The following is a 24,522-nucleotide window of genomic DNA, read 5'->3' on the forward strand; positions in this document are numbered from 1 at the left end:
TCCATTGCTGAAAGCATCTGTTATTACTTCTCTTACTTCAAAATGGTATTTCCACATGTGGTTATTTTATGCTAGTTATATTTTAGGGTGGCTATTTCCTGGCATCTTTTAATCACATCAGTGAGCTTCTAATTAATGCTCAAGAGAGGTTATTTCAGAGAGGGTGCACACAAGTGGTAGTTCCCCCATTGCCTGCACCTCTCTTCTACCTAAAGCAAAGAAACTGCCGGACAGACTAGACTCAGTGCCTTTGTCAGTTTCATGTAGTTTTGAATTCATTATAGTTCTCCAGCATAATAGATAAAAAAATAAACATCTCTGCCTTCCACTTCTATTATATCACTGAGAATACAAAAAGAACAACATGCTAGGTCCAAGGTGGAGTAAGTAACACAATTAAATTATGTTCTGATATGTCATTTCAGAAGTCAGAGGAAAATAGAGTATGTTTTAAAATATCTTTCTATCAGAAATTGCTTGTGTGGACAAAGTTTCAATAGTCAAAAGGAATATGCCGTCTCCTTCTCCATAGATATAATAAAATGAAGGAATATGGTGGTTGGATACTAAGGTTTAATAATGATCAGAATGTTATTACTCTATATTTGTTTTTCATATGTATGATGGGTTTTTATCTCCAGTTTTTTTAGAGCTAAAAGGGGATCTTCTCTAAGATCAAATGAAGCCCCCCTTTTACAGATGAGAAAACTATGATCTGGAGAGATGACTTAGGCAAATTAAATGTAGTTAGAGCTTGTGTCACATTACTCCCTCTTGTGTATGCTGTGTATCTTTCGCTTTGTCACACTCCCTAGAACTGAGTGGTCTTTTTGCTTTTTAAAGAAAATGGGAGAAACAGATTGGTATGTGCGTGGGGAAAGGTATATTTAAACCCAAGAATTTCATTCATCAGAAGTTGCTAAAATCCTACCACAGTGCCATGTGGATTACTTTGTTCTTTTTAGCAAATGCAGATGTCGTTGCTGGATTGATTTCTGCATATAAACACTTACTAATAAAGTGTTTGATGTATGGCTTTATACGTTCAAAGCAAAAACAGTGAAGATGTGCCCTAAGAGGAATCAAGTACTTTACCTTGAAGGAACTATTAGTGAACTATTTTCAGAAGTGTTGGGTACTTTGGTGATGATGCTTTAAAAGTATGAATATTTTAATTGATAGATTTAAAATATGGTAATCTATGCTTAAGAATATTTGACTCTAGAATCATATACTTCATTAAAACTAAACATAACAATTTCATCAGCTTTCAGTTTATTAGGGAAATGGTTTCACACAGGGGATTTAATATTTTAATATTTGGCCTACATTGGCTAATATCAATTTTGCTTCACAATCACACTTAGAAGAAAATCCAGACTGTGTATCATGCCCTAAAAGAGCTTCCATGATCAGTTCCCTGACCTCATCTCTCATTTTGTCCTTTGCTCACTCTGCTCAAGTCATACTGGATCTTTGCTGTCCCCAAAACACGTCAGACACATTTCCACATCACAGACTGCATTTGCTCTTTCCTCTACCTAAAATCTGCCCCCCACAAATAGCCACATAATTCACTTTCTTACCTCAGGTTAAGTCTTCATTCAAATATTACCTCGTCAAAGTGGCCATCCTTGATGATTCTCTCTAAATAGCACTCCCACCATCACCCATAGCCCCACCTGTCACTATAACCCAGGGTTCTTCAACTTCAGCATTACTGAAATGTTGAGCTGCACAATTCTGTGTTGCAGGATAGGAGTGGGAGTGGGGGTCATATGCACTGGAGGATTTTTAGTAGCATTCTTGGCCTTTATGCACTGAATGTTCCCTGGAGGGCAAAATAGCCCCCATTCTAACCCCTTACCCCACTTTATTTTTCTTCATAGCATTTATGCTATATGTTACTTGCTTATTAGTTGTCATGAGAAGGTGAGCTTTTGTCTAGCAAGGCTTTGTTTCATTGGTTGCAGTATCTCCAATCTTAGGAACAGTATCTGGTGCAATTTTGTTTTATTTTTTGTTTTGGTACAGTTTTTAAGTAATATATCAAACAGATTAACTTCATAGTATATCTTCTTAAATGGTGTTGGCATCATCTTGAGTCATTTCTCTATTCAGATTGTTTCCCTCTATTATAATTAAATTTATATATGAAAATCAGTGTAGGAGCTAAGGAATCAAAAGCATTTCTGAACATTTAAGTTTATGAAATAGCTGGTCAAAGTCCAACAGTCTTTACTGAAAAATTACACCTTAGGACATTAGCCCTCTTTTCCAATAAATTAACTTTTAGTCATTGATCATTTTTTTCCATTTTTAATTGTTTCCGAATAAGCATTATCAGCACTTAGATACCCTGTTAAAATTATGAAAGCACAAAAATTTTAAAATTATTTGTAGACTTCATTTAAACATTTGCATTACTTATGACTGCATTTATTTTTATGAACTCTGTATTTGTTTTGTATTAACATTTATTTACATTAACTCTTGAAAAAATTGGCACTCAAGAGGATAGCATATTTCAGGTGTTCTATATAATATAATTAGCATTAATCACAAACTGTTATCTTTGACAAAGGGGAGAATAAGGGGCATAAAACTTCTAAATAGCTACAGTAAGAATTGTTTTATAGCATGGCAGTGTTTTATTGGTATATAATCTATTCTGAAGTCTCTCAGCTTTATGATTTAATGATAATTTTATTAGATAACTGTGCTTTCCTAATATGAGGGATGCTATTTTTAAGCAAAGCTACTTATACAGTTCAAAATACAAGAAACATGATACAAGCCATGCCCTTTCAGTTAAAATTTGCATTTCCCTTTCAGACCTCTTTAGGTAGCAAACAATAAGAAAGGATAATATTGTATTTAGGTGAGCTAATAAACTTTAAGCTTTAAGAACTGAGTCTAAAATGAAGAAAAATATTCTATAGGTTAATTTATTTCCTTTTTTGCTTGTTTTCCCTTATCAAAAAGACCTCAACAGCAATGGATTCATTTGTGACTATGAACTTCATGAGCTTTTCAAGGAAGCTAATATGCCATTACCTGGATATAAAGTGAGAGAAATTATTCAAAAACTCATGCTGGATGGTGACAGGAATAAAGATGGGAAGATAAGTTTTGACGAATTTGTTTATGTAAGTATGTGAAAACCTACCATTTATTAGAAGTAGTGATTGCTTCTTTGTCTTGTGGGGTCTCTTAGTAATAAGTCCTATTAAGTTCCTAAATATATCATAGTAGTATTGTTATAACTAATAAAATTTCTCTCATCTCACCCACTATATTTAGCTCATTTTTTTAGCCATTAGAATATCTTAACAAAAAAACTGAGAAAAAAACACTGACAGAATAAAAGATATAACACTCTGCTTGCTGTGTAAGGTGAACAGTCTCCTTAGGGGGATGCATAATTAAAGAACATTTTTCAAGGTGTGAAATCACATGCTTTAAGTGCTCTTTCTATAGGTGAACAGCGTGGTCCCAAACGTTAATGATACACCCTGACTCACAGTCTTGGAAGCTTCCTGAGTTCAACTTTCTGATTAAAAATATGTTTGCTAATCTTGTGGCAGTAGTAGTTAACTGTACCATTTTCCCTAGGATGATGATTTTGATAATTAAAAGTTAGAAACATATCTTTTTAATCCATTGGAAGAAGCAGTTAAAGTTCTTGTTTTCTTCTCTAGTATCATCAAATACTCTTCAAGGTTAGGGGCTGATTTCTTAATTCTACTCCCAAGCACCTAGTGTTCCATACTCAGCACTTAGAAGAGTGTGTGTGTGGTACTCATTATTGAAATTTAATGCTTTTAGCTGCTAGCTAGTGGGGTCAAAATTTTTCTGCACATAGGACATTTTCCATCCATATTCATTGACAAAGTATTTGAGATAGATATTAAAGAATAGCTGTTTCCTCAAATAAGAACACTCTTAAGATTTCATCATTTTATTATTGATTTAAGACTGAGTTTGACTAGATCTTATTTGGCATTCCTTATGTGTAGTACAGATAGTAATTAGTGCCTAATATTATCACAAACTTCTAGCACTCCTATCTTTTCTAAGGTTTGTTTTTGCCCCAAGACACCTGAAATGATAACATATACTCCCATCAGTAACCACAGCTCAATATAGCAAGTGAAATTCTGATATATTTTCGCCTATTAGAATTAGCCCCTTTAGAACACCTGGAAAGTTCCAGAAGCAAATTTGACTAAGTAATGATGTCTGCTCTTCTGATAGATAGCATTTGCCTGGGGGTGGGGCAGGGAGGAAGGGAGCATTACTGTTTTAAAATGCACAAGGTTCAGAATTATAATGTTATTATAGTTCTTGCTATCTTCTTTTGCAATACTGATTTCCTCCCCACCATTTTTTTGCCTCCAGTTATTGCCAAAGCCTTTTGTTTTAAATCCTGTGTTCAATAGTAAGTTGCAATTGACTTGCAATGTGAGCACTTGCATGTCCTCTGATGTATAACTTGCCCCTCTTGTAACTGCATGTTTAATTGTGAATTTAAAGCAGCTTAGAGTGGTGGTGAACTACGATTGCTTACTTTTGATACAGTTTGCTGCTCAGAATTTTTTAATCTACTGGGAAGAACAGACTTAAATAATCAAGATGTGCAGTGTGCCAGTGTTTTTAAGGAGACGGTTATGAAACTGTCTTTGAGAAAAATCATCTTAGGGAAATATTTAATTTTGTATATTTTGAAATGTTGCTGATTCCACACAGCTGTTTGTGGCTGTGACTAACCTCATATTTTCTTTAAAAGTGAATAATAAGCTTCATAATTTTGGCATCACCCGGGACTTTTTAAAAAATAAAATACTAATGAGAACCTTGTTGGTTAAAATATATATGTTTGAGAATTGGAAGAAATCAATATGTTTATACTCCTTCATTTCTCAAATTAAAAAAAAAAGCCTAAATTTCTCAAAAAGGAAGTGACTTGCCCAGCATTACACAGGGAACTGATGGCTTTGTCAGTTACCCCTCTTTGTTCAAAAATTTGGAAAGGAAGACAGTAAAATAACTCACCTGAAGTTTCAGAATGACACCACCATGACTGTACTGAAAGAAAGATGGGTGTATGATTAACCAAGCAGACATCTGTCCATTCCCATCTGCCTTGTCATCAATGAAACCTCTTACAAATCATTAGGCAAAATATGGTAGATCTTAGTTATCTGAGAAAAAGGAAGTGTTGCAGGAAGGGGGACCCCTTCCAGGGCCCGAAACTGGGCTCTTGTCTAATACTCAGAAATGAATTGTCCGAGGAGACACATGTGCTGACAAAGCAAGAGATTTTATTGGGAAAGGGCACCTGGGTGGAGAACAGTAGGGTAAGGGAACCCAGGAGGACAGCTCTGCCACCTGGCTCGAAGTCTTGGGTTTTATGGTGATGGGATTAGTTTCCAGGTTGTCTTTAGCCAATCATTCTGACTCAGAGTCCCTCCTGGTGGTGCACACCTTGTTCAGTCAAGATGGATGCCGGAGAGAAGGATTCTGCGAGGTGGTCGGACATGTGGTATCTCCTTTTGACCTTTTCTGAACTCTTCCGGTTGGTGGTGGCTTATTAGTTCCCTGTTCCTTACCAGGACCTCCTATCATAAAACAACTCATGCAAATGGTTATTATGGTGCCTGGCCAGGGTGGGCGGTTTCAGTCAGTGTGCTTCCCCTAACAGAAGCACATTATTCCTGTCAGGGATTAACATAAGGAAATAGAAATAAACATGTTCTTGCATGTTAGATTTTTGGTTTTTATTTAAATTGCTGCTTAAAAGGTACTAATTGCAAACCAGGCTACCAACAAAATGTCTATATTAATTTTGGAGAAGGAGATATATATATATATATATATATATGGCAGAAAAGAGTCCCCAAATTATATGTAAACTTCACACATTAAAATTAAATATATATTAGCTGATCTTGTTTCTCTTGAGTATTTCAAAACCAAGTTACTAGATTTTTATACTTCTTAGATTGTAGTAAGGTATTTTCCTACATCTATAAAAAGACCAGTATATCATAGAGATAATAACTTCATATAAGCAAAGTGCTTAGAATTGGGCCTGGTATATAGCAAATACTATAGAAGTATTAGTTGTTGGTAGTTATTTCTATTTATTAAACAAGCAATGTCCTCTTCCTATTATTACTAAGTTTAGGCCTACAACAGATTTCCAAAAAGTAAAAATTCAAACCTACTATATTGGAAACAAACCTCAAACACTGGAAGCCAGTCATATTTTTTTGCAACTCTTTCTGAAATCTTTCTTTCTTAAACTCTATGTCTCTGCATTGCTTTGATTTGACCACTAGTGTTCATCTAGGAAGGTGATGACACTTTCAAAAGGAGTATAGGACATATATGTTTCATAAAAGAGACTGGAAAAGATGTATAGAACCAGAGAGAGCAGTGTACACCAGGAGTTTGTTCATACATGATAAAGCAAGTCCCTCCTCCTGGAGGGAAAACAGCGTGAAACAGTGAGCTCATTAGTATCACAACAGGCAGCTTTGAATAGATTCATTGACAACTCTCCAGCACAGTAGCTGGCCTGGTGTTTTCTCTGATTTCAGAGATTTTTGTTAAGCCAAGGCTTATACTGAAATTGTCTTATCATCCACTGGAGAGATTTCTTTACTAAAGTAGAAAATAAAGTGTTCATTCTCACTTGGTGAATCCATTGAACAAATACGTAAATCTTCAGTCATCTCCTATCTTTTAACATTTGTTTAAAATACAAAGAACAGATGAAAATACTATGAAACTGCAAATTTGCACTTGGCTGGAAGAATTTAAAGATATTTAGAAAAGCAAGGTCATGTAAATTTTGTAAGACAATTGAAAATGTAACTAATTTAATTGCATCTTTGCATTCAACATGTCATTCTCAAGCATCAAGGGTTTAAGTAGAGCTATGTAATTGTATTAGAACACTGTAGAGATTCTTTTTTTAAATGATTATTATTTGTGTTACTCCTCTTTTGCATGATATATGCAAACTTGGATTTTTTCAGCTGAAATTGTGATCACGGAAGCAACCTAATTTTAGAAGGTAATGATCCTTAAGACAAAAATAATTGTAATAAGAAAATTAACTTTTCATATGTTATTCTGAGGCAGTAGCTCCAAGGCAGTCACATTGGGAGCTTTTTTTTTTTTTTTGTCATTCCAGTGATTTATAGTATCTCAGTCTTGAGGAAAAGACTTAGATTTTGGATTTTAATTTACTAGACACTGTTCTACTAAATGAAGTAGAGTTCAGAATGAGGTGGGATAGTGAATATTGCTTTTTCACTGAGCAGATGGATAGTTACCAAAAAGAGACCTGTTAGAACAAAATGTATCACAATGAAAACTGCTATATTCCCAAGCAACCATTTTGTTGTATAACCTTGGCTTGGATGGTACAGGGAAATAAATGAAATTCCAATTGAAATCAGAGTGTGAGTAAAAATGATTTTAATAATTTGAAAATTACCCAGAGTACATGAATCAGCTCCACACTATTGATACTTAATAGGAGTCAGTATAATGGCCAGAGAGAAACAAGAGTGATTTCATTGGTAGTCAGTTTATGTGTGTCTATATATTATACATAATAGATGGAGGCGTGCACACACACAAACACACACACCCATTCTAAAAGTCCACCTCTGAAATTATAGGCATAGCATAAAATCACAGCTATAGAAAGTAAATTAGCTTGATTTTGTAAAACTTCGTGCTTACCATTTTCCTAAATAAAATAATTGTGTTTATAAGTCCAAGGAAGACCAGGATTTAAGGATGGTAACAGGAAAAGATGACTTTGTGACAGGGTTACAGCAACTTTCCTACTGGTTACAAAAGTCACTCTCTTGGTCAATTAATTACAAATAGGTGTCCTCCTGGAAAGACTAAATGTGAAAAGGCACTTGTGTTTCTGCCTGCCACAGTCTTGCACAAGACCCCAGGCCTGCTTAGGGAAGTGTGGGCTGTATTTCATGCCTGCTCATGCCTGCTGTCACAGACACAGCCTGAACTGCTAAATACCACGACTCTGTTCTGTGACCTTCACATATAGGCTACCCCTCCTGAGGTGTGTGTATGAGTATGTACTTGTCAATAATGCTAAAGGCCTTTGAGTTTTCTTCTATTTGCTTAGTGACTTTTCCATTAGGGTTCTAAGTTTCTTTCAATAAGCCTGGTGTGTTCCAAACAACTTTTAAAAGAGTTTTTATCAAAATACTACATCTTGCTCTTGTTTTTCTGGTGGTGGCTAATTTAGCCACGCACAATGATAGCTCAGGAACACACTGGAGGTTAGGTAATTCCAGTATTTCAGACTTACATAGGCAGACCTTTGAAATGTCCAGTCATTCAGTCAATCGGTTAGAGTAGGGTGTGAAATTTGCTTTGTTCCATCCTGGTATTGTGCCTTCTTGTGAAGAGAAAATCACTGAAAAGCCTCTTTTCTGGGTTTATTCATCTCCTGCTGCCAACTAAGCATATTTCCCCCCTTATTATTCTGTTCTAGCTGTTACCAAGCTACTCCAGGATAAGAAATAGTTTTTTTTTGTTGTTGTTGTTGTTGAACTATAAAATTTCCATATTTCTTTGCACTGTGTATCGTGCTTAAAGAAGGGGAAAATCCTTCAGTCTTTTCTTTGCAGGAAAAGAACAGAGTCTTTCTTGTTCTAGGAAATTTATAGATTTACCTATGCCTTTGAACTATGCTAGTTTTTGGCTTAAAGCAGATTTCAATGCATGTGGCATTTAATGTTTTTGACAAGTGTGTACAGTTGATTTCTGGTGCTTCATTTTTGGTAGCAGTATTGAAGTACTTGTTTAGCATTTTAAAAACTCATGCTTAGTTTTGCCTTATCTTTTAACACTCATCACCTGTGGGGGGAATGTAGGTTACCAGCATATAAAAGAAGATCAATATGCTTATGGTTGTGCCAGATTGAAAATTGTGAATCAGCAACATGTTTTCATTAATAGATTTTCCAAGAGGTAAAAAGCAGTGATATAGCCAAAACCTTCCGCAAAGCCATCAACAGGAAAGAAGGGATTTGTGCTCTGGGAGGAACTTCAGAGCTGTCCAGTGAAGGAACGCAGCATTCTTACTCAGGTAATGGTTAACACAGTGAACTACATAAGGTGCCTGCTACAATGTCAAGGAGAGGCTCTAGAAAAACCCTGCCTCCTAGGTAAGAATACAGTTGAAGTTGTTGTGGTCTGTATTTGGACTGGGGCTAATACTTGCCATGAAAGCATTACAGGTATTTATTATATAGCTTTGTTAGCTTGTAAGAGCCATGATACAATATGTACACAATACTGATATGATACAACATATGATACAATAATAGGCTTTATTATAGCAGTGTGTGCTAAGTCGCTTTAGTCGTGTCCGACTCTTTTACGACCATATAGACTGTAGCTCCACTAGCCATGGGATTCTCCAGGCAAGAATGCTGGAGTGGGTTGCCATGCCCTCCTCCAGGGGATCTTCCTGACCCAGGGATGGAACCCACGTCTCTTTTGTCTCCTGCATCAGCTGGTGGGTTCTTTACCACTAGCACCACCTATGGTAATATAAATAGAATTTTTAAAGAATTTTGTAACTAACTTCTAAGAATTTTGTAATTTCTGTAAAGATCAGTTAACCTTGCTCTATTTCTTTGTTAATTTTATAGCTCCTAAGAGCTATTGTGTTGCATTCAATTGTTTGGGTTTCCAAAGAGGATAACACAGGCTTATGACACACTAACTGCTGTGCTCATGAACAGCTATTTCAGGCTTTAGAAGTCAAATATTTAACCTAAAGTATAAACTAATGTCTTCTTATTCCACATAATTTTAGAGGAAGAAAAATATGCTTTTGTTAACTGGATAAACAAAGCTTTGGAAAATGATCCAGATTGCCGGCATGTCATACCAATGAACCCAAATACCGATGACCTGTTCAAAGCTGTTGGTGATGGAATTGTGCTTTGGTAAGATTTCCAAGAGTAGTCTTCCATGTAATTGATACAGTCGTTTCTGGATGCCTGACAGATTCTTCTTGGGGAAAAACTAGAATTGAAAGTTGTCTAGGTTCTGTCCATTTCATCTTCAGGTCTGTCTGTGAAAGTGCCACCAAAGGTGAATCTAAAACTCAGTCATTCAGACTGGACACCTCTTTCTAGAGGAGCTTTCAGCTTCCAGTTTCTTCTCATCACTGAGCAAGCTAAGCATTTCAACTTTGTTAAGCCTTTTATGTCAGTATCTCTTTATTCTCAAGTACCATAAATTCCAAAAAAGAAAAACAGGCCACTTGTCACTTTTCAATCTCCAGTTACTTATTTCTGAAAAATATGTTTGTCAGTGCTGCTGCCTTAGACCCAACAGTGTCTCAGCCAAAAAGGTAAAAGATTATCAACAGCTTGTCAGTAGATTTACCTCTTTTTTGAGGTAGTGGAGCACAGTGGTTAACAGCATGCTCTACAGTCAGTCTACCTGGTTCCTTTTCAGGCTCTGCCTCTCAGTATCTGTATAACTGTAATCAAGACACTGACCCCTTTGAACTCTCCTACACTATTGGTGGGAATGTAAATTGGTGCAGCCACTATAGGAAAAAGTATGGAGGTTCCTTAAAAAACTACAAATAGAGTTACCATATGATCCAGCAATCCCACTCTCGGGCATATGTCTGGAGAAAACTAAAAGAGATACATGCACCGCAGTGTTCATAGCAGCACTGTTTTACAATAGCCAAGACACAGAAATGACCTAAATGTCAGTCTACGGGGAATGGATAAAGAAGATGAATGGAACACTACTCAGCCATAAAAGGAATGAAATTATGCCATTTGCAGCAACATGAATGGACCTAGAGATGATCATACTAAGTGAAGTCAGAGAAAGTCAAGTACTACATGATATCATTTATATGTGAAATTTTAAAATATGAACTTATTCATAAAACTAACAGACTCAAGGACATAGAAAACAAGCTTATGATTACCAAAGGGGAAAAGGGGGATGGTAAATTAGGAGTTTTGCATTAGCAGACACACACTATATATAAAGTACACTATACACTATATGTAAAACACTATAGTGTTTTATAGTGTATATAGACATACACTATATATAAAATAAACAAGGTCCTAGTGTATATCATCAGTTCAGTTTAGTTCAGTTGCTTAGTCGTGTCCGACTCTTTGCGACCCCATGAATCACAGCACGCCAGGCCTCCCTGTCCATCACCATCTCCCGGAGTTCACTCAGACTCAAGTCCATCAAGTCCGTGATGCCATCCAGCCATCTCATCCTCGGTCGTCCCCTTCTCCTCCTGCCCCCAATCCCTTCCAGCATCAGAGTCTTTTCCAGTGAGTCAACTCTTCGCATGAGGTGGCCGAAGTACTGGAGTTTCAGCTTTAGCATCATTCCTTCCAAAGAAATCCCAGGGTTGATCTCCTTCAGAATGGACTGGTTAGATCTCCTTGCAGTCCAAGGGACTCCCAAGAGTCTTCTCCAACACCACAGTTCAAAAGCATCAATTATTTGGCGCTCAGCCTTCTTCCCAGTCCAACTCTCACATCCATACATGACCACAGGAAAAACCATAGCCTTGACTAGACGGACCTTAGTCGGCAAAGTAATGTCTCTGCTTTTGAATATACTATCTAGGTTGTATATCATAGGGAACCATATTTAATATCTTGTAATAAACCATGTATGTGTGTTCATTTGGATCTGACTCTGTGACCCCATGGACTGTAGCCTACCAGGTTCCTCTGTCCATGAAATTCTCCAGGCAAGAATACTGGAGTGGGTTGCCATTTCCTTCTCTAGTAATAAACCATAGCAGGGAAGAATTATTAAAAAAAAAAAGGTACTTGACTGCTTTGCATTTCAGGATCCATCCATTATGATCCCCATATTATTGTGCTTGCTCAGAAAGTTGTTGTGAGCATTAAGTAAGTACATGTTGGAACACTTAGAACAGTGCAGTGGGTATATTTCTGATGACAGTGTACAATATATAAAATTCATTTTTTTTTCCAATACAGTCATTTTGATTGTTTAAAAAGATGATTTCTAAAAATGTGAGATACGCTTTTACTTGCCACTTATAGGCTGTAAAGAAATAATTGCCCACATATTTTAATAGAGAGACTCACATGATACTATTTATTTAATATTTAAATTTTGCATGGAAATAAGTATGGTTTTCTCTAAAAATAACTTGTTTTAGGACAGTAGTATAAACATCTAAAATGTTAGAGTCTAACTCCAAATTTTACCAAATGAGGTTGTTCTAAGTCAGATCCTGCCCTAATTAATACTTTTCTTTCTATTGATATTATCACTGTATTTCTAGCACCAAATATAGTACCTGTGTGTCATCTAGTTACTCAATAAATATTTGGTGAATGAAAGAATCTCATGCTTAACTAATTTTCACTCTTTGTAGATGAAATTATTTTAATTATACATTATATAATCTAACAGATATTCAGCTTCAATGTGGGATGTTATCAGTTTTTAACGCTTACTCAACAAAGTTTTTAATATCTAAGTAATTTGTTCTTGTAAAAGAATGTGAAAAGTACAAAACATTAAATAAGAAAATATGCCCTAATCCCCAACTCAGAAATATTCAACTACTATAAACACTTTGGTCTTTCCTTTATTTGCATTTTTATATGCATGCGTTTTTTTGATCAACCTGACTAAAGTCATACATTGCTTTTTTTTTCAGATTACATGAGATATGTGTTATAATAAGCCTTAAAATATTTGTGAATATTTATGGAGTATTTAAAAAATAAGTCAATATTTAAATTTTTCTGTTTCAGTAAAATGATCAACCTTTCAGTTCCTGATACAATTGATGAGAGAGCAATCAACAAGAAGAAACTCACACCATTCATCATTCAGGTATGCACTCTTCTCCTCTCCTTCCATGAAACTATTATTTGAGGACCTGTTTTACAGACTGAAGGCTCTGCAGTTTGCATCTTCTCATTTAATTCTTACAACAGCTCTGAGTAGAGGATTATTTTCCAGATTTCATAGAAGCTGAGATGCAGAAAGATTTCAGAGCTATACCAAGGTTAATAATGCTGGAACTAAAATCCAAATCCAGGTCTAACTGCAAAGCCCTATATTCTTTTTATTACATTTTGCGTTCAAACATACAGAAATAAGCAAGCACGTTTAAGCTCTTAAGTTAATTAGCATGCTTAAAGAATAGAAAGCTTTTATTTTCCATCTAGTATTAGGGTGTTATATAGCAGTATTTCCTTATGCAAGACCATCTCTTGGGATGAGGAGATTCAGAACTGATAGAACTCTCATGTGTATTCAGTAGACCTCTCATTTAGGCATTTTAAGAAATTTAACACATAACCCACATGGATATACTTACTCTACTAACTCAGCCTTTTCCTTTAGGGTTGGTATCTTTCAATAGGGACTAACTAAAAATGCTTTTAACTTGCCTTGGAAATCTGAAAAAGACTATAAAAATGAGGCTAGATTTGTTTTAGCTATGCTTTTAATACCAAAGCTTGGATATTGCTTTCTGTGGATCATGTATGGGTAAACTTAATACATAATTTCATTACTGCTATTTCAGTGAAGGGAGAAAAAGACTAAAAAAACAGAAAGGTCAAGAAGCAAGCATTATAAATTGGCTGTCTTGCAGGAAAACTTGAACTTGGCACTGAACTCGGCTTCTGCCATTGGATGTCATGTTGTGAACATTGGTGCAGAGGATTTGAGGGCTGGGAAACCTCACCTGGTTTTGGGACTGCTGTGGCAGATCATTAAGATCGGTTTGTTTGCTGACATTGAATTAAGCAGGAATGAAGGTAATGAAACACAGTCATGATCTTGAAAATTGTTTATTGGTTATTTTTTTCTAGTCATGCAGACTGTCATGCTTTCACCTAATTGAGGTGATTAGATGATAACTAGAATTAACAGAAGGTAATGTTATAGTGTTATTCAGGAAAACAGCCTAATCATAACTTTCTTCTTTAGTAGTAATTAACATTTGTCTGGCTCTTTAGAATTCATTTCACAATAAAGACATGAAAACCCAGAGAGTTTAAGGAATTTGTGCAACGTTCTTTTCTGCTCTGCTCACATAGTCCCCACCCCATTACCACCCTCAGGCACACCATCTCCTATTAATTTTAATACCTTTTCTATTCTATTATAGATTTAGGGCTCTTCAAAAATATTCTAACCTGCCCTTGATGGTCTCATATTTCCTGAATTAGCAGAAGCACCATTTTTATAGCATAGGTTTTGATATCACATCATAGACTTGTAGAATGTATAAGCATATGTGATACAATTGTCCTAAGGTCCTAGGAAGTGCTACATTGTCCTCTCCTTTTGAAGTTTAAAATATTAAGCATCACTCCAAATATTCACATTTTCTTCCAGAAATCACCATATCAATCTTCAGTTACTTTGGGGGAAGAATATAAATTGGGAGTTCTCAGTATTTCTGGGTCTCACAATACCTGTCAGCAGTTCTATTCTGCACATTTATCCAAGACTTTATGACACTTACAATTTTCAGCCCACTCAAAGTGGCCTGTATTTGAACAAATAAAAATTTTCTAGTTGCTGGTCTCTTCAGAGCAGTATTTATCTTGTTAGAGTTGAAGTCCATTGAACAAGGACTCCTTTTATCTTATACAAATCTCCTTTTATCTTATACAACTTCACCATGAAAACAGTGCCTAGATTTATATAGTTCTCTGTGCAGATGCTCAAGCTTCTACCTCTTACCTCTGGGGATATTTACCCAAAAACCCTTGGATTCTTCTGCATATTCAATTCAACAACAAAAAATTGTAAAAAAGCCTTTACATGTTAGGTGCTATAGAAAATGTAATGTTGAATTATTTTTCTTTAAAAACAGGTATGGCCAAAACCACTACAATATTGTAAAGTAATTAGCCTCCAATTAAAATAAATTAATTAATTTAAAAAAACAGGTTTAACACTTCAAGAGTTAGTTATGCTTAAATATAAATACCAGAGGGTTTGAATACTCTTTTAATCAAAAGGCTCCAAAGTTTTAAACATACTCCCCCAAGCCTCTGATTTTAATATTATTTAAGAACAGTTTATATAAATATATGACATAATGTGACAATGTTCAACTTAAAAGCTAGAACTTACTTGGTATTTGGAATGTGAAGAATAATCAGGATGTTAAAATATGTAATACTGTGTATTCTCGTAATTAAGTGTTTCTATCAGTATCATCTTATAACTAATTGTATACTTTTATTTATCTTTATTATTAGACTATGAGTACCTGAAAACCAAGAACTAGGTCACAGTACTTTTTGTACCTCTGTTACTTACTTAACAGAGTGTCAAAAGACTCAATAAACATGTAATGACTGTTACCATGTAATATATCGGTTGGGTTTTTCTTTTTTACCTTTATAGCCTTGGCTGCTTTACTTCGAGATGGTGAGACTTTGGAGGAGCTTATGAAATTATCTCCAGAAGAGCTTCTGCTTAGATGGGCAAACTTTCATTTGGAAAACTCAGGCTGGCAGAAAATCAACAATTTTAGTGCTGACATCAAGGTAACTGTTTAGTTAAATACTTCAGTTCAATTCAGTTCAGTTCAGTTCAGTCACTCAGTCATGTCCAACTCTTTGCGACCCCATGAACCGCAGCACGCCAGGCCTCCCTGTCTATCACCAACTCCCGGAGTCTACCCAAACCCATGTCCATTGAGTCGGTGATGCCATCCAACCATCTCATCCTCTGTTGTCCCCTTCTCCTCCTGCCCTCAATCTTTCCCAGCATCAGGGTCTTTTGAACTGAGTCAGCTCTTCCCATCAGGTAGCCAAGTATTGGAGTTTCAGCTTCAACATCAGCCCTTCCAAAGATAACCGAGGACTGATTTCCTTTAGGATGGGCTAGTTGGATCTCCTTGCAGTCCAAGGGACTCTCAAGAGTCTTCTTCAACACCACAGTTCAAAAGCATCAATTCCTCAGTGCTCAGCTTTCTTTATAGTTCAACACTCACATCCATACATGACCACTGGAAAAACCATAGCCTTGACTAGATGGACCTTTGTTGACAAAGTAATGTCTCTGCTTTTGAATATGCTGTCTAGGTTGGTCATAACTTTCCTTCCAAGGAGTAAGTGTCTTTTAATTTCATGGCTGCAATCACCATCTGCGGTGATTTTGGAGCCCCCCAAAATAAAGTCAACTACTGTTTCCACTCTTTCCCTGTCCATTTCCCATGAAGTGTTGGGACCAGATGCCATGATCTTAGTTTTCTGAAAGTTGAGCTTTAAGCCAACATTTTCACTCTCCACTTTCACTCTCATCAAGAGGCTTTTTAGTTCCTCTTCACTTTCTGCCATAAGTGTCGTGTAATATGCATATCTGAGATTCTTGATATTTCTCCCCACAATCTTGATTCCAGCTTGTGCTTCTTCCAGCCCAGCATTTCTCATTGTGTACTCTGCATAGAAGTTAAATAAGCAGGGTGACAATATACAGCCTTACTTCAGGGGGACATAATAACATGGAGACTTCAGGCCAGCTTAAAGGAGGGAATATGCTAAGAGTTTATCACCCAGCCTTGTTGCCTCTAGGCCCTGATGGAAGATTTCAGTAGAGAGACTGAGCCAAGTAAGAGCACCAGCACTAAGTCTAGCTTTCCTTTTGTGGAAAGGGGTTTAAGTATTATAGTGCTAGCATTTTCTATTCTGCCTACCGTTCAACATGCTGTACAAAAAGATCGGCAGTCATGACTTCTGTTCCTAACTGCCTTTCCCAGTCCTCAGTGTACCTGTGTTAGTAAGGCCTAGAAGAGAAAGGGCCTCAGGATTCCCCATCCCCTTTCTTATTTGGCAGCGCTTCTGTCATGTGCTGCCTCCTTCAGGCATTCAGTTCTTGGAGGTGGTTATATACTCTTATATATGTCTGTATCTCCCACCTCAGCCCTGCCCCATTTGAAAAATTTAAATATATTTAAAATAATTTTACAATGTTGTATTTGTTTCTGCCATACCACAAAGCAAATCAGCCATGCATTCCCTTCCCTCTCTAGCCTCCTACCCCTCTCCCCATCCCATCCCTCCAGATCGTCACAGAGCACCAGACTGGGCTCCCTGTGCTATACTGCACCTTCTCACCAGCTATCCATCTTACACTTGATAGTGTATATATGTAGATGCTACTCTCCCCATTTGTCCCACTCTTTCCCTCCCCCACTGTGTCCATAAGTCCATTCTTTACATCTGTGTCTCCATTCCTTCCCTGTAAATAGGTTCATCAGTGTCATTTTTCTAGATTCCATATATATGTGTTAATCTACTATAGTTGTTTCTCTCTGACTGACTTCAGTCTGTATAACAGGCTCTAGGATCATCCACCTCACTAGAACTGACTCAAATTCATTCTTTTTAATGGCTGAGTAATATTCCATGGTGTATATGTATCACATCTTCTTTTTCCATTCATCTGTTGATGAACATGTATGTTGCTCCCACGTCATGGCTGTCGTAAACATTGCTGCTATGAATATTCAGCTTCCCACGTAGCTCAGTCGGTAGAGTCTGACTGCAGTGCAGGAAACTTGGGTTTAATCCCTGGGTTGGGAAGATCCCCTGGAGAAGGAAATGGCAACCCACTCCAATATTCTTGTCTGGAGAATCCCATGGACAGAGGAGCCTGGCTGGCTACATTCTATGGGGTTTGCAAGAGTCAGACACGGCTGAGTGACTAAACATGTGAATATTGGGGTATATGGGTCTTTTTCAGTTATTATTTTCTCAGGGTATATGCCCAGTAGTGAAGTTGCTGGGTCATATGGTAGATTTATTCCTGGTTTTTTAAGCAATCTCCATACTGTTCTCCATAATGGCTGTATCAGTTTACATTCCTACCAACAGTATAGGAGGGTTTGCTTTTCTTTACATTCTTTCCAGCATTTATTGTTTGTAGAATTTTTGATGATGGCTATTCTGAATGGTATGAGGTGATAGCTCGTTGTAGTTTTGATTTGCATTTCTCTAAGGATTAATGACGTTGATCATCTTTTCATGTGTTGCTTGGCCATCTGTATGTCTTCTTTGGAGAAATGTCTGTTTAGGTCTTTTGCCCATTTTTTGATTGGGCTGTTTGTTTTCCTAATATTGAGCTATATGAGCTACTTATATAATCTGGAGATTAATCCTTTGTCAGTTGTGTCATTTGCAATTATTTTCTCCCTTTCTGAGGGTTATCTTTTAATCTTGTTTATTGTTTCCTTTGCTGTGCAAAAGCTTTTAAGTTTAATTAGGTCTCATTTGTTTATTTTCATTTTTATTTCCATTACTCTAGGAGGTGGGTCACAGAGGATCTTGCTGTGATTTATGTCAAGGAGCAGGCTACCTATATTTTCCTCTAAGCTTTATAGTTTCTGACCTGATATTTAAGTCTTTAATCCATTTTGAGTTTATTTTTGTCTATGGTGTTAGGAAGTGTTCTAGTTTCATTCTTTTGTGGCTGTCCTGTTTTCCCAGCACCACCTCTTGAAGAGGCTGTCTTTTCTCCATTATATATTGTTGCTTCTTTTGTCAAAGATAAGGTCCCCGTAGGTGTGTGTAAGTTTATCTCTGGACTTTCTATCTTGTTCCATTGGTCTATATTTCTGTTTTTGTGCCAGTGCCATACTGTCTTGATGACTGTAAATTTGTAGTATAGACTGAAGTCAGGAATGTTGATTCCTTCCGCTCTGATTTTCTTTGTCAAGATCGCTTTGGCTTTTCAGGGTATTTTGTGTTTCCATAAAAGTTGTAACTTTTTTTGGTTCTATTTCTGTGAAAAATATCATTGGTAGTTTGATAGGGATTACATTGAATCTGTAGATTGCTTTGAGTAGTATAGTCATTTTCACAATATTTCTCCCAATCCAAGAACATGGTATATCTCTCCATCTGTGTCATCTTTGATTTGTTTCATCAGTGTCTTATAATTTTCTGCATACAGGTCTTTTGTCCCTTTAGGTAAGTTTATTCCTAGGTATTTTATTCTCTTTTTTTGCAATGGTGAATGGAATTGTTTCCTTAACTTCTTTTTCTGATTTTTCATTGTTAGTGTATAGGAATGCAAGGGATTTCTGTGTATTAGTTTTGTATCCTACAACTATACCATATTCATTGATTAATTCTAGTAATTTTCTGGTGGAATCTTTAGGATTTTCTATGTTATCATGTCATCTGCAAATAGAGTTTTACTTCTTCTTTTCCAATCTGGATTCCTTTTATTTCTTTTTCTTTCTTCTCTGATTGCCATGGCTAGGACTTCCAAATCTAGATTGAATAATAGTGGCAAGAGTGGGCACCCTTGTCTTGTTCCTGATTTTAGAAGAAATGCTTTCAGTTTTTCACTATTTAGAATAATATTTGCTGTGGGTTTGTCATATATGGCCTTTATTATGTTGAGGTAGGTTCCTTCTGTGCCTACTTTTTGGAGCTTTTTTTATCATGAATGGGTGTTGTATTTTGTCAAAAGCTTTCTCTGCATCTATTTATACGATTGTATGACTTTTATCTTTCAGTTTATTGATATGGTTAATCACACTGATTGATTTGCATATGTTGAAAAATCCTTGCATCCCTGGGATAAATCATACTTGTTTATGATGTATGATCCTTTAATGTGTTGTTGGATTCTGTTTGCTAAAATTTTGTTGAGGATTTTTGCATCTATATTCATCAATGATATTAGCCTGTAATTTTCTTTTTTGGTGGTATCTTTGTTTGGTTTTGCTCTCAAGGTGATGGTGGCCTTGTAGAACGAGTTTGGGAGTTCTCCTTCCTCTGAAATTTTCTGGAAGAGTTTGAGCACAATAGGTGTTAGCTCTTCTCTAAACTTTTGGTAGAATTCACCTGTGAAGCCATCTGGCCATGGGCCTTTGTTTGCTGAAAGATTTTTAAATCACAGTTTCAATGTTGGTGCTTGTGATTGGTCCGTTTGTGATTTCTAATTCTTCCTGGTTCAGTTTTGGAAGGTTGTACTTTTCTAAGAACTTATCCATTTCTTCCAGGTTGTTCATTTTATTGGCATATGGTTGCTCACAGTAGTCTTCTATGATCCTTTGTATTTCTGTATTCTGTAGTAACTTCTTTTTTGTTTCTAATTTTATTGATTTGAGTCTTCTCCCTTTTCTTCTTGATGAGTCTGGCTAGCGGGTTGTCAATTTTATCTTCTCAAAAAATGAGCTTTTAGAGTTATTGATCTTTGCTATTGTTTCCTTCATGTATTTTTCATTTATATCTTTACTATTTTTGTCCTACTAACTTTGTGTTTTTTTTGGTTTTGTTTGTTTGTATTGTTCTTCATTTTCTATTTGCTTTAGGTGTAAAGTCTGGTTGTTTATGATGTTTTTCTCATTTCTTGAGGTAGGCTTGTGTTGCTATAAACTTCCCTCTTTTGCTGTGTCCCATAGGTTTTGGGTCGTCATGTTTTCATTGTCACTTGTTAATTTCCTTTTTGATGCCTTCAGTGACCTGTTGGTTATTTAGAAGCAGGTCATTTAGCCTCCATGTGTTTGTCTTTTTTAGTTTTTTTTTTTTTTTTCCCCTGTAATTCATATCTAGTCTCATGGCATTGTAGTTCAGAAAAAATGCTTGATACAATTTCAATTTTCTTAAATTTCCTGATGATTGTGACCAAAGATGTGATCTATCCTGGAGAGTGTTCTGTGTGCACTTGAGAAAAAAGTGTATTCTGCTGTTTTGGAAAGGGAATCTTATTTTTAAATGAATATTTTAAAAATTCTCCTTTGATATTTTTTTAAAAAACATATTCTGCTTTTAATATTTTTAAAAAGCAGAGGATTGCTGGGTAATGTGAAAAGGAACTTCCAATTTATGTTCAAGTTCAAATTTTCACCTAAAGCCCCTTTTCAGGGTAGTAAGTCACAGGCTCTTTGGGGTCTACTCTTTACCCGTCTTTCTCAAGTGCATAGGGAGAAGGCACATACAAATTCTTTCTGTACCTTTAGCAGGTAGTTGTAAGTGAAAGCACTTTCACAACTGTAATGCACTACTCCTTAGGAGATAACCCCTGTGCCACTAATGGTAAGATCTGGGTTTGCATTCCATGAATTGCTCTGCAGTGGCTTTCACTCTCACCTGATTCTCCCCATTCTTAGAATAATTTCTGGCAACTGTATCAAATGTACCTAGTTGGCTCATTGAAGATACAGCTTTCTAGGCCTCTCCCAGAGATCTGTACTTGGCAGGTCAGAGCTTACATCTGGCCATCCCCATATTAAGCAACTTCCCTGGGGGATTAGGATGTACACAATCCATAGGAGTTATCATGGGAAACATTCCTTTATAATCTGTTTGGATTGTCAAGGCCCAGTAATAGAAAACTTCCAAAGCTGGGAAGGTGATCTTTGGATATAACATTGATCTCAGGTGGCCTTGGCCTATAGCAGCTTGAAGCAGGGATTCTGTTCCCAGCCAGAGACTGAGGTCAGGCTACAGCAGTGAGAGAACTGGATCCTAGCCACTAGGCCACCAGGGACGAGTGGGACCAAGGCCCTGGCCCATCAGCTGTGTAGAAATGAATTTCCACATAGAGATTGAGATGAGTAAAACAAGTGTTTATTAGCAGGAAAATGTATATGTGAATAGACTCACAGGGGTGGGCTCAGAGAGACAGTTGCACCCTCATGGTGGTTTAAATCACTTTCATGGAGCATTTCTTCTGGGTTTCCTTTGGCCAGTCATCTTGCTTTGTCTGGTTCCGAGTCCGTATTTGGTTTATCTCAGGATCCTCCTATGTGTGCATGTATATCTCTTAGCCAAGATGGATTCTAGTGAAGAGGCCTATGGGTAGGTTGACATCACTTACTATGAGCTTGAGACAGGAGATACATGGGTCCAGGCTGAAGAGTTTCTCCCCTGTGGACAGAAATTCTATAATAGCAGAAGCTCCATAAAAGCTGGATGGTGGAGGAGGCTGGGCCTTGCCCAGATAAGAGATAAAAGAACATGTATTCCTCATTCTTGAAGTCAAGGAGACCTTCCCGACTACACAGGCACAGAAAGGCTCAATGGAGGTCAAAAGGGAGGTCGCCTCAATTTCTGGCTGGAAACCAAAGCCCTGCTTCAAGGCACTGTGGACTGAGGCTACCCAAAATCACCGTAATGCTACCTCTTCTATCTCTTATCTGGGCAGGGCCCAGCCTGCTCCATCGTCCAGCTTTTTTGGAGTTTCTGCTATTAATATTATGGAGTTTCTGTCCACAGGGGAGAAACTGTTCAGCCTGGGGCCCCTGTATGTCCTGCCTCAACATGATAAAGAAACTTCACTCCAGTTCCTGTCCTCTGGTATTCCAGAGAGGCAGAATTGTATTTGACACGTGTGTTGAAGACCCTCATTAAATGTTTACAGTAATACAGTGGTTTTCAGGTTTTGTTCTGTGTAGCATCCACATAGCCTGAATTCACCCAGCCCACATCCCATATGAGCAATGCCATTTTTGTTTTAGGTATTGGGATTCCAAGTAAAAGTGTTCAAGTGTTGAAAGAGGTCAAGGGCTTAAAGAGAAGCTCATTTGGGTAAATGTATTCAGATGATTAAGGGTTTACTGTTATTTTACCACCTCAAGTAGAACTCATTTCAAAATTTTTGTCATCTCAATTTATAATTTAATGCATTGTTAACTAATCTCTTCTCCATAGGTTATGGTATATACATATTATGCTTTGTCATGATATAACCTGTTTATCTTCTCTTTCCCTATGCTTCCTGGATTTCTCCTATCCTACTTGTTTCTCGTGCTTGTTTTATCTGTCAAGCTTATTGACTTCAGTAACTCAGTGAAGGTACAGAACTAGTTATATGTTTTCTAGCATTATTGTATTGATGATTTCAATAAATTGTAAAGTCTTGACAAAATCCAGTTCATCCATATTCAAGGCAGACATAAGGCCAGATAGGTGGACTTTTCTGGGAAAAGGAACTGTTAAATTAGAAGATAGAGATTTGTGTCACATTCTTACAAAATCCAATTCAAATATCCTTTCACACATGGGACAATAGGATACATTCATTCTTTGTAAATGTGATCTCACTGATATTTGCAATTCATTTTTAGGATTCCAAAGCCTATTTTCATCTTCTCAATCAAATTGCACCAAAAGGACAAAAGGAAGGTGAACCACGGATAGATATTAACATGTCAGGTTTCAATGTAAGTATAGATGTTCTTGTGAATTCTACAAGCTTACAAAATTGTCAATTTCTTATAAATAACAAGAATGCTTATAATTGCATGTTATGATGTTGGCAGTTTTAAGTATTATCTTAAATTTTATTACTGTAGATATAATTTGTAGACAGAAAGACTAGCTTTGATTTATGTTAATAGTTTATTAGTGAGTTCTGTAGTTATGGTGGTGTTGGTTTTTATGGATGGCATAAAATATTCAGATTAAGTGTGGGGAAATAAGCACTAGAAAGGCTAACCTTTTCTGAGTTTTTAGATTATAATCACAATGATAAATTTAATGAAAACATATTCATATATGCATCTGTAATATTCTTATATTGAGAGTAATGTGAATGTGTTTACAAACTCCTGATCCCTGAAATCCAGTTTGGTGAATTACTGTCATGGACCATGTTCCCTTGTTACGTCACTTATTTGCTCAATGACCTTGGACAAATTCCTTTGTTCATACATGAAGTAACAAGTTGGCCTAGACTATTGAGTCTCAACTTTCTAGGATCCTGTTGTTCTTTGTACTCATTAGATATGGAACGGATTCTACTGATTTTTAAAAAATGCACATTTCTAGCATATTTCTTATCCACTTCAGATTGAGTGGATTACACTTGCTAAACCTTTTATGCTGCCCTTACCAGAACTGAATTTGTCACTGACTTGTAGTACTTATATTTCTGTCTGTTTTTAAATGTGAAATTCTTCAGTTCAGGTCACTCTTGGCACAAATGAGGGACCCTCCTGTGCATGAAGGAAGCTCTCTGGGATGGCTAGTCGGGTGATCTTATGCCTAGGTAGATAACACCAGTGTACTGATTCTGATTATGATACACCTCTTCTCCAGTCACTTCTCCCTGGTTGATCTTAAAGCACTCCCTTCATTGTCTCTATCCTCCTCAGAATCCTTTAAGGATTCCCCATTGACTCAAGAGTTCAGTCTGAAATGTTCTGCTGAGCATGTGAAGGCCTGCTACACCATCTTGCTCCATCTCTTCTAGCCAGGGCAATTTCCTACTGCTCTGTCCACACACTCATTTTACTGTTGAGTCTTTCATCATGCTTTTCCCCTGTTTTTCAGTGTCCTTCATCTTTGTCAGTCTTATACCTTATTTAGGGATATATATCTCCATCATAACATCCAGTTTCCTCATGATCCTTTGTGATCCCTCTCTGCCCCCATACTCCTCCAATCCTAGGCAACCACTGATTTGCTTTCTTTCAATTTA

The 24,522-nt window shown here is 36.7% G+C and overlaps 1 protein-coding gene across 3 annotated transcripts in view; it reads left to right on the forward strand.

The window, feature by feature from the left end:
- PLS3 (plastin 3) overlaps positions 1–24,522 on the forward strand; it is a 99,864-nt gene that overhangs the window by 64,197 nt on the left and 11,145 nt on the right. For all 3 annotated transcript variants that reach the window (XM_052662839.1, XM_052662836.1, XM_052662837.1), the window contains 7 exons: positions 2,986–3,149; positions 9,016–9,145; positions 9,881–10,013; positions 12,864–12,945; positions 13,715–13,880; positions 15,487–15,629; positions 23,168–23,263. In XM_052662839.1, coding sequence (XP_052518799.1) covers positions 3,048–3,149; positions 9,016–9,145; positions 9,881–10,013; positions 12,864–12,945; positions 13,715–13,880; positions 15,487–15,629; positions 23,168–23,263 — 852 coding nt within the window. In that variant the 5' untranslated portion in view covers positions 2,986–3,047. The remainder of the gene's footprint in view (positions 1–2,985; positions 3,150–9,015; positions 9,146–9,880; positions 10,014–12,863; positions 12,946–13,714; positions 13,881–15,486; positions 15,630–23,167; positions 23,264–24,522) is intronic.

The sequence above is a fragment of the Budorcas taxicolor genome, chromosome X, assembly GCF_023091745.1.
Source record: "Budorcas taxicolor isolate Tak-1 chromosome X, Takin1.1, whole genome shotgun sequence".
NCBI lineage: Eukaryota > Metazoa > Chordata > Mammalia > Artiodactyla > Bovidae > Budorcas > Budorcas taxicolor.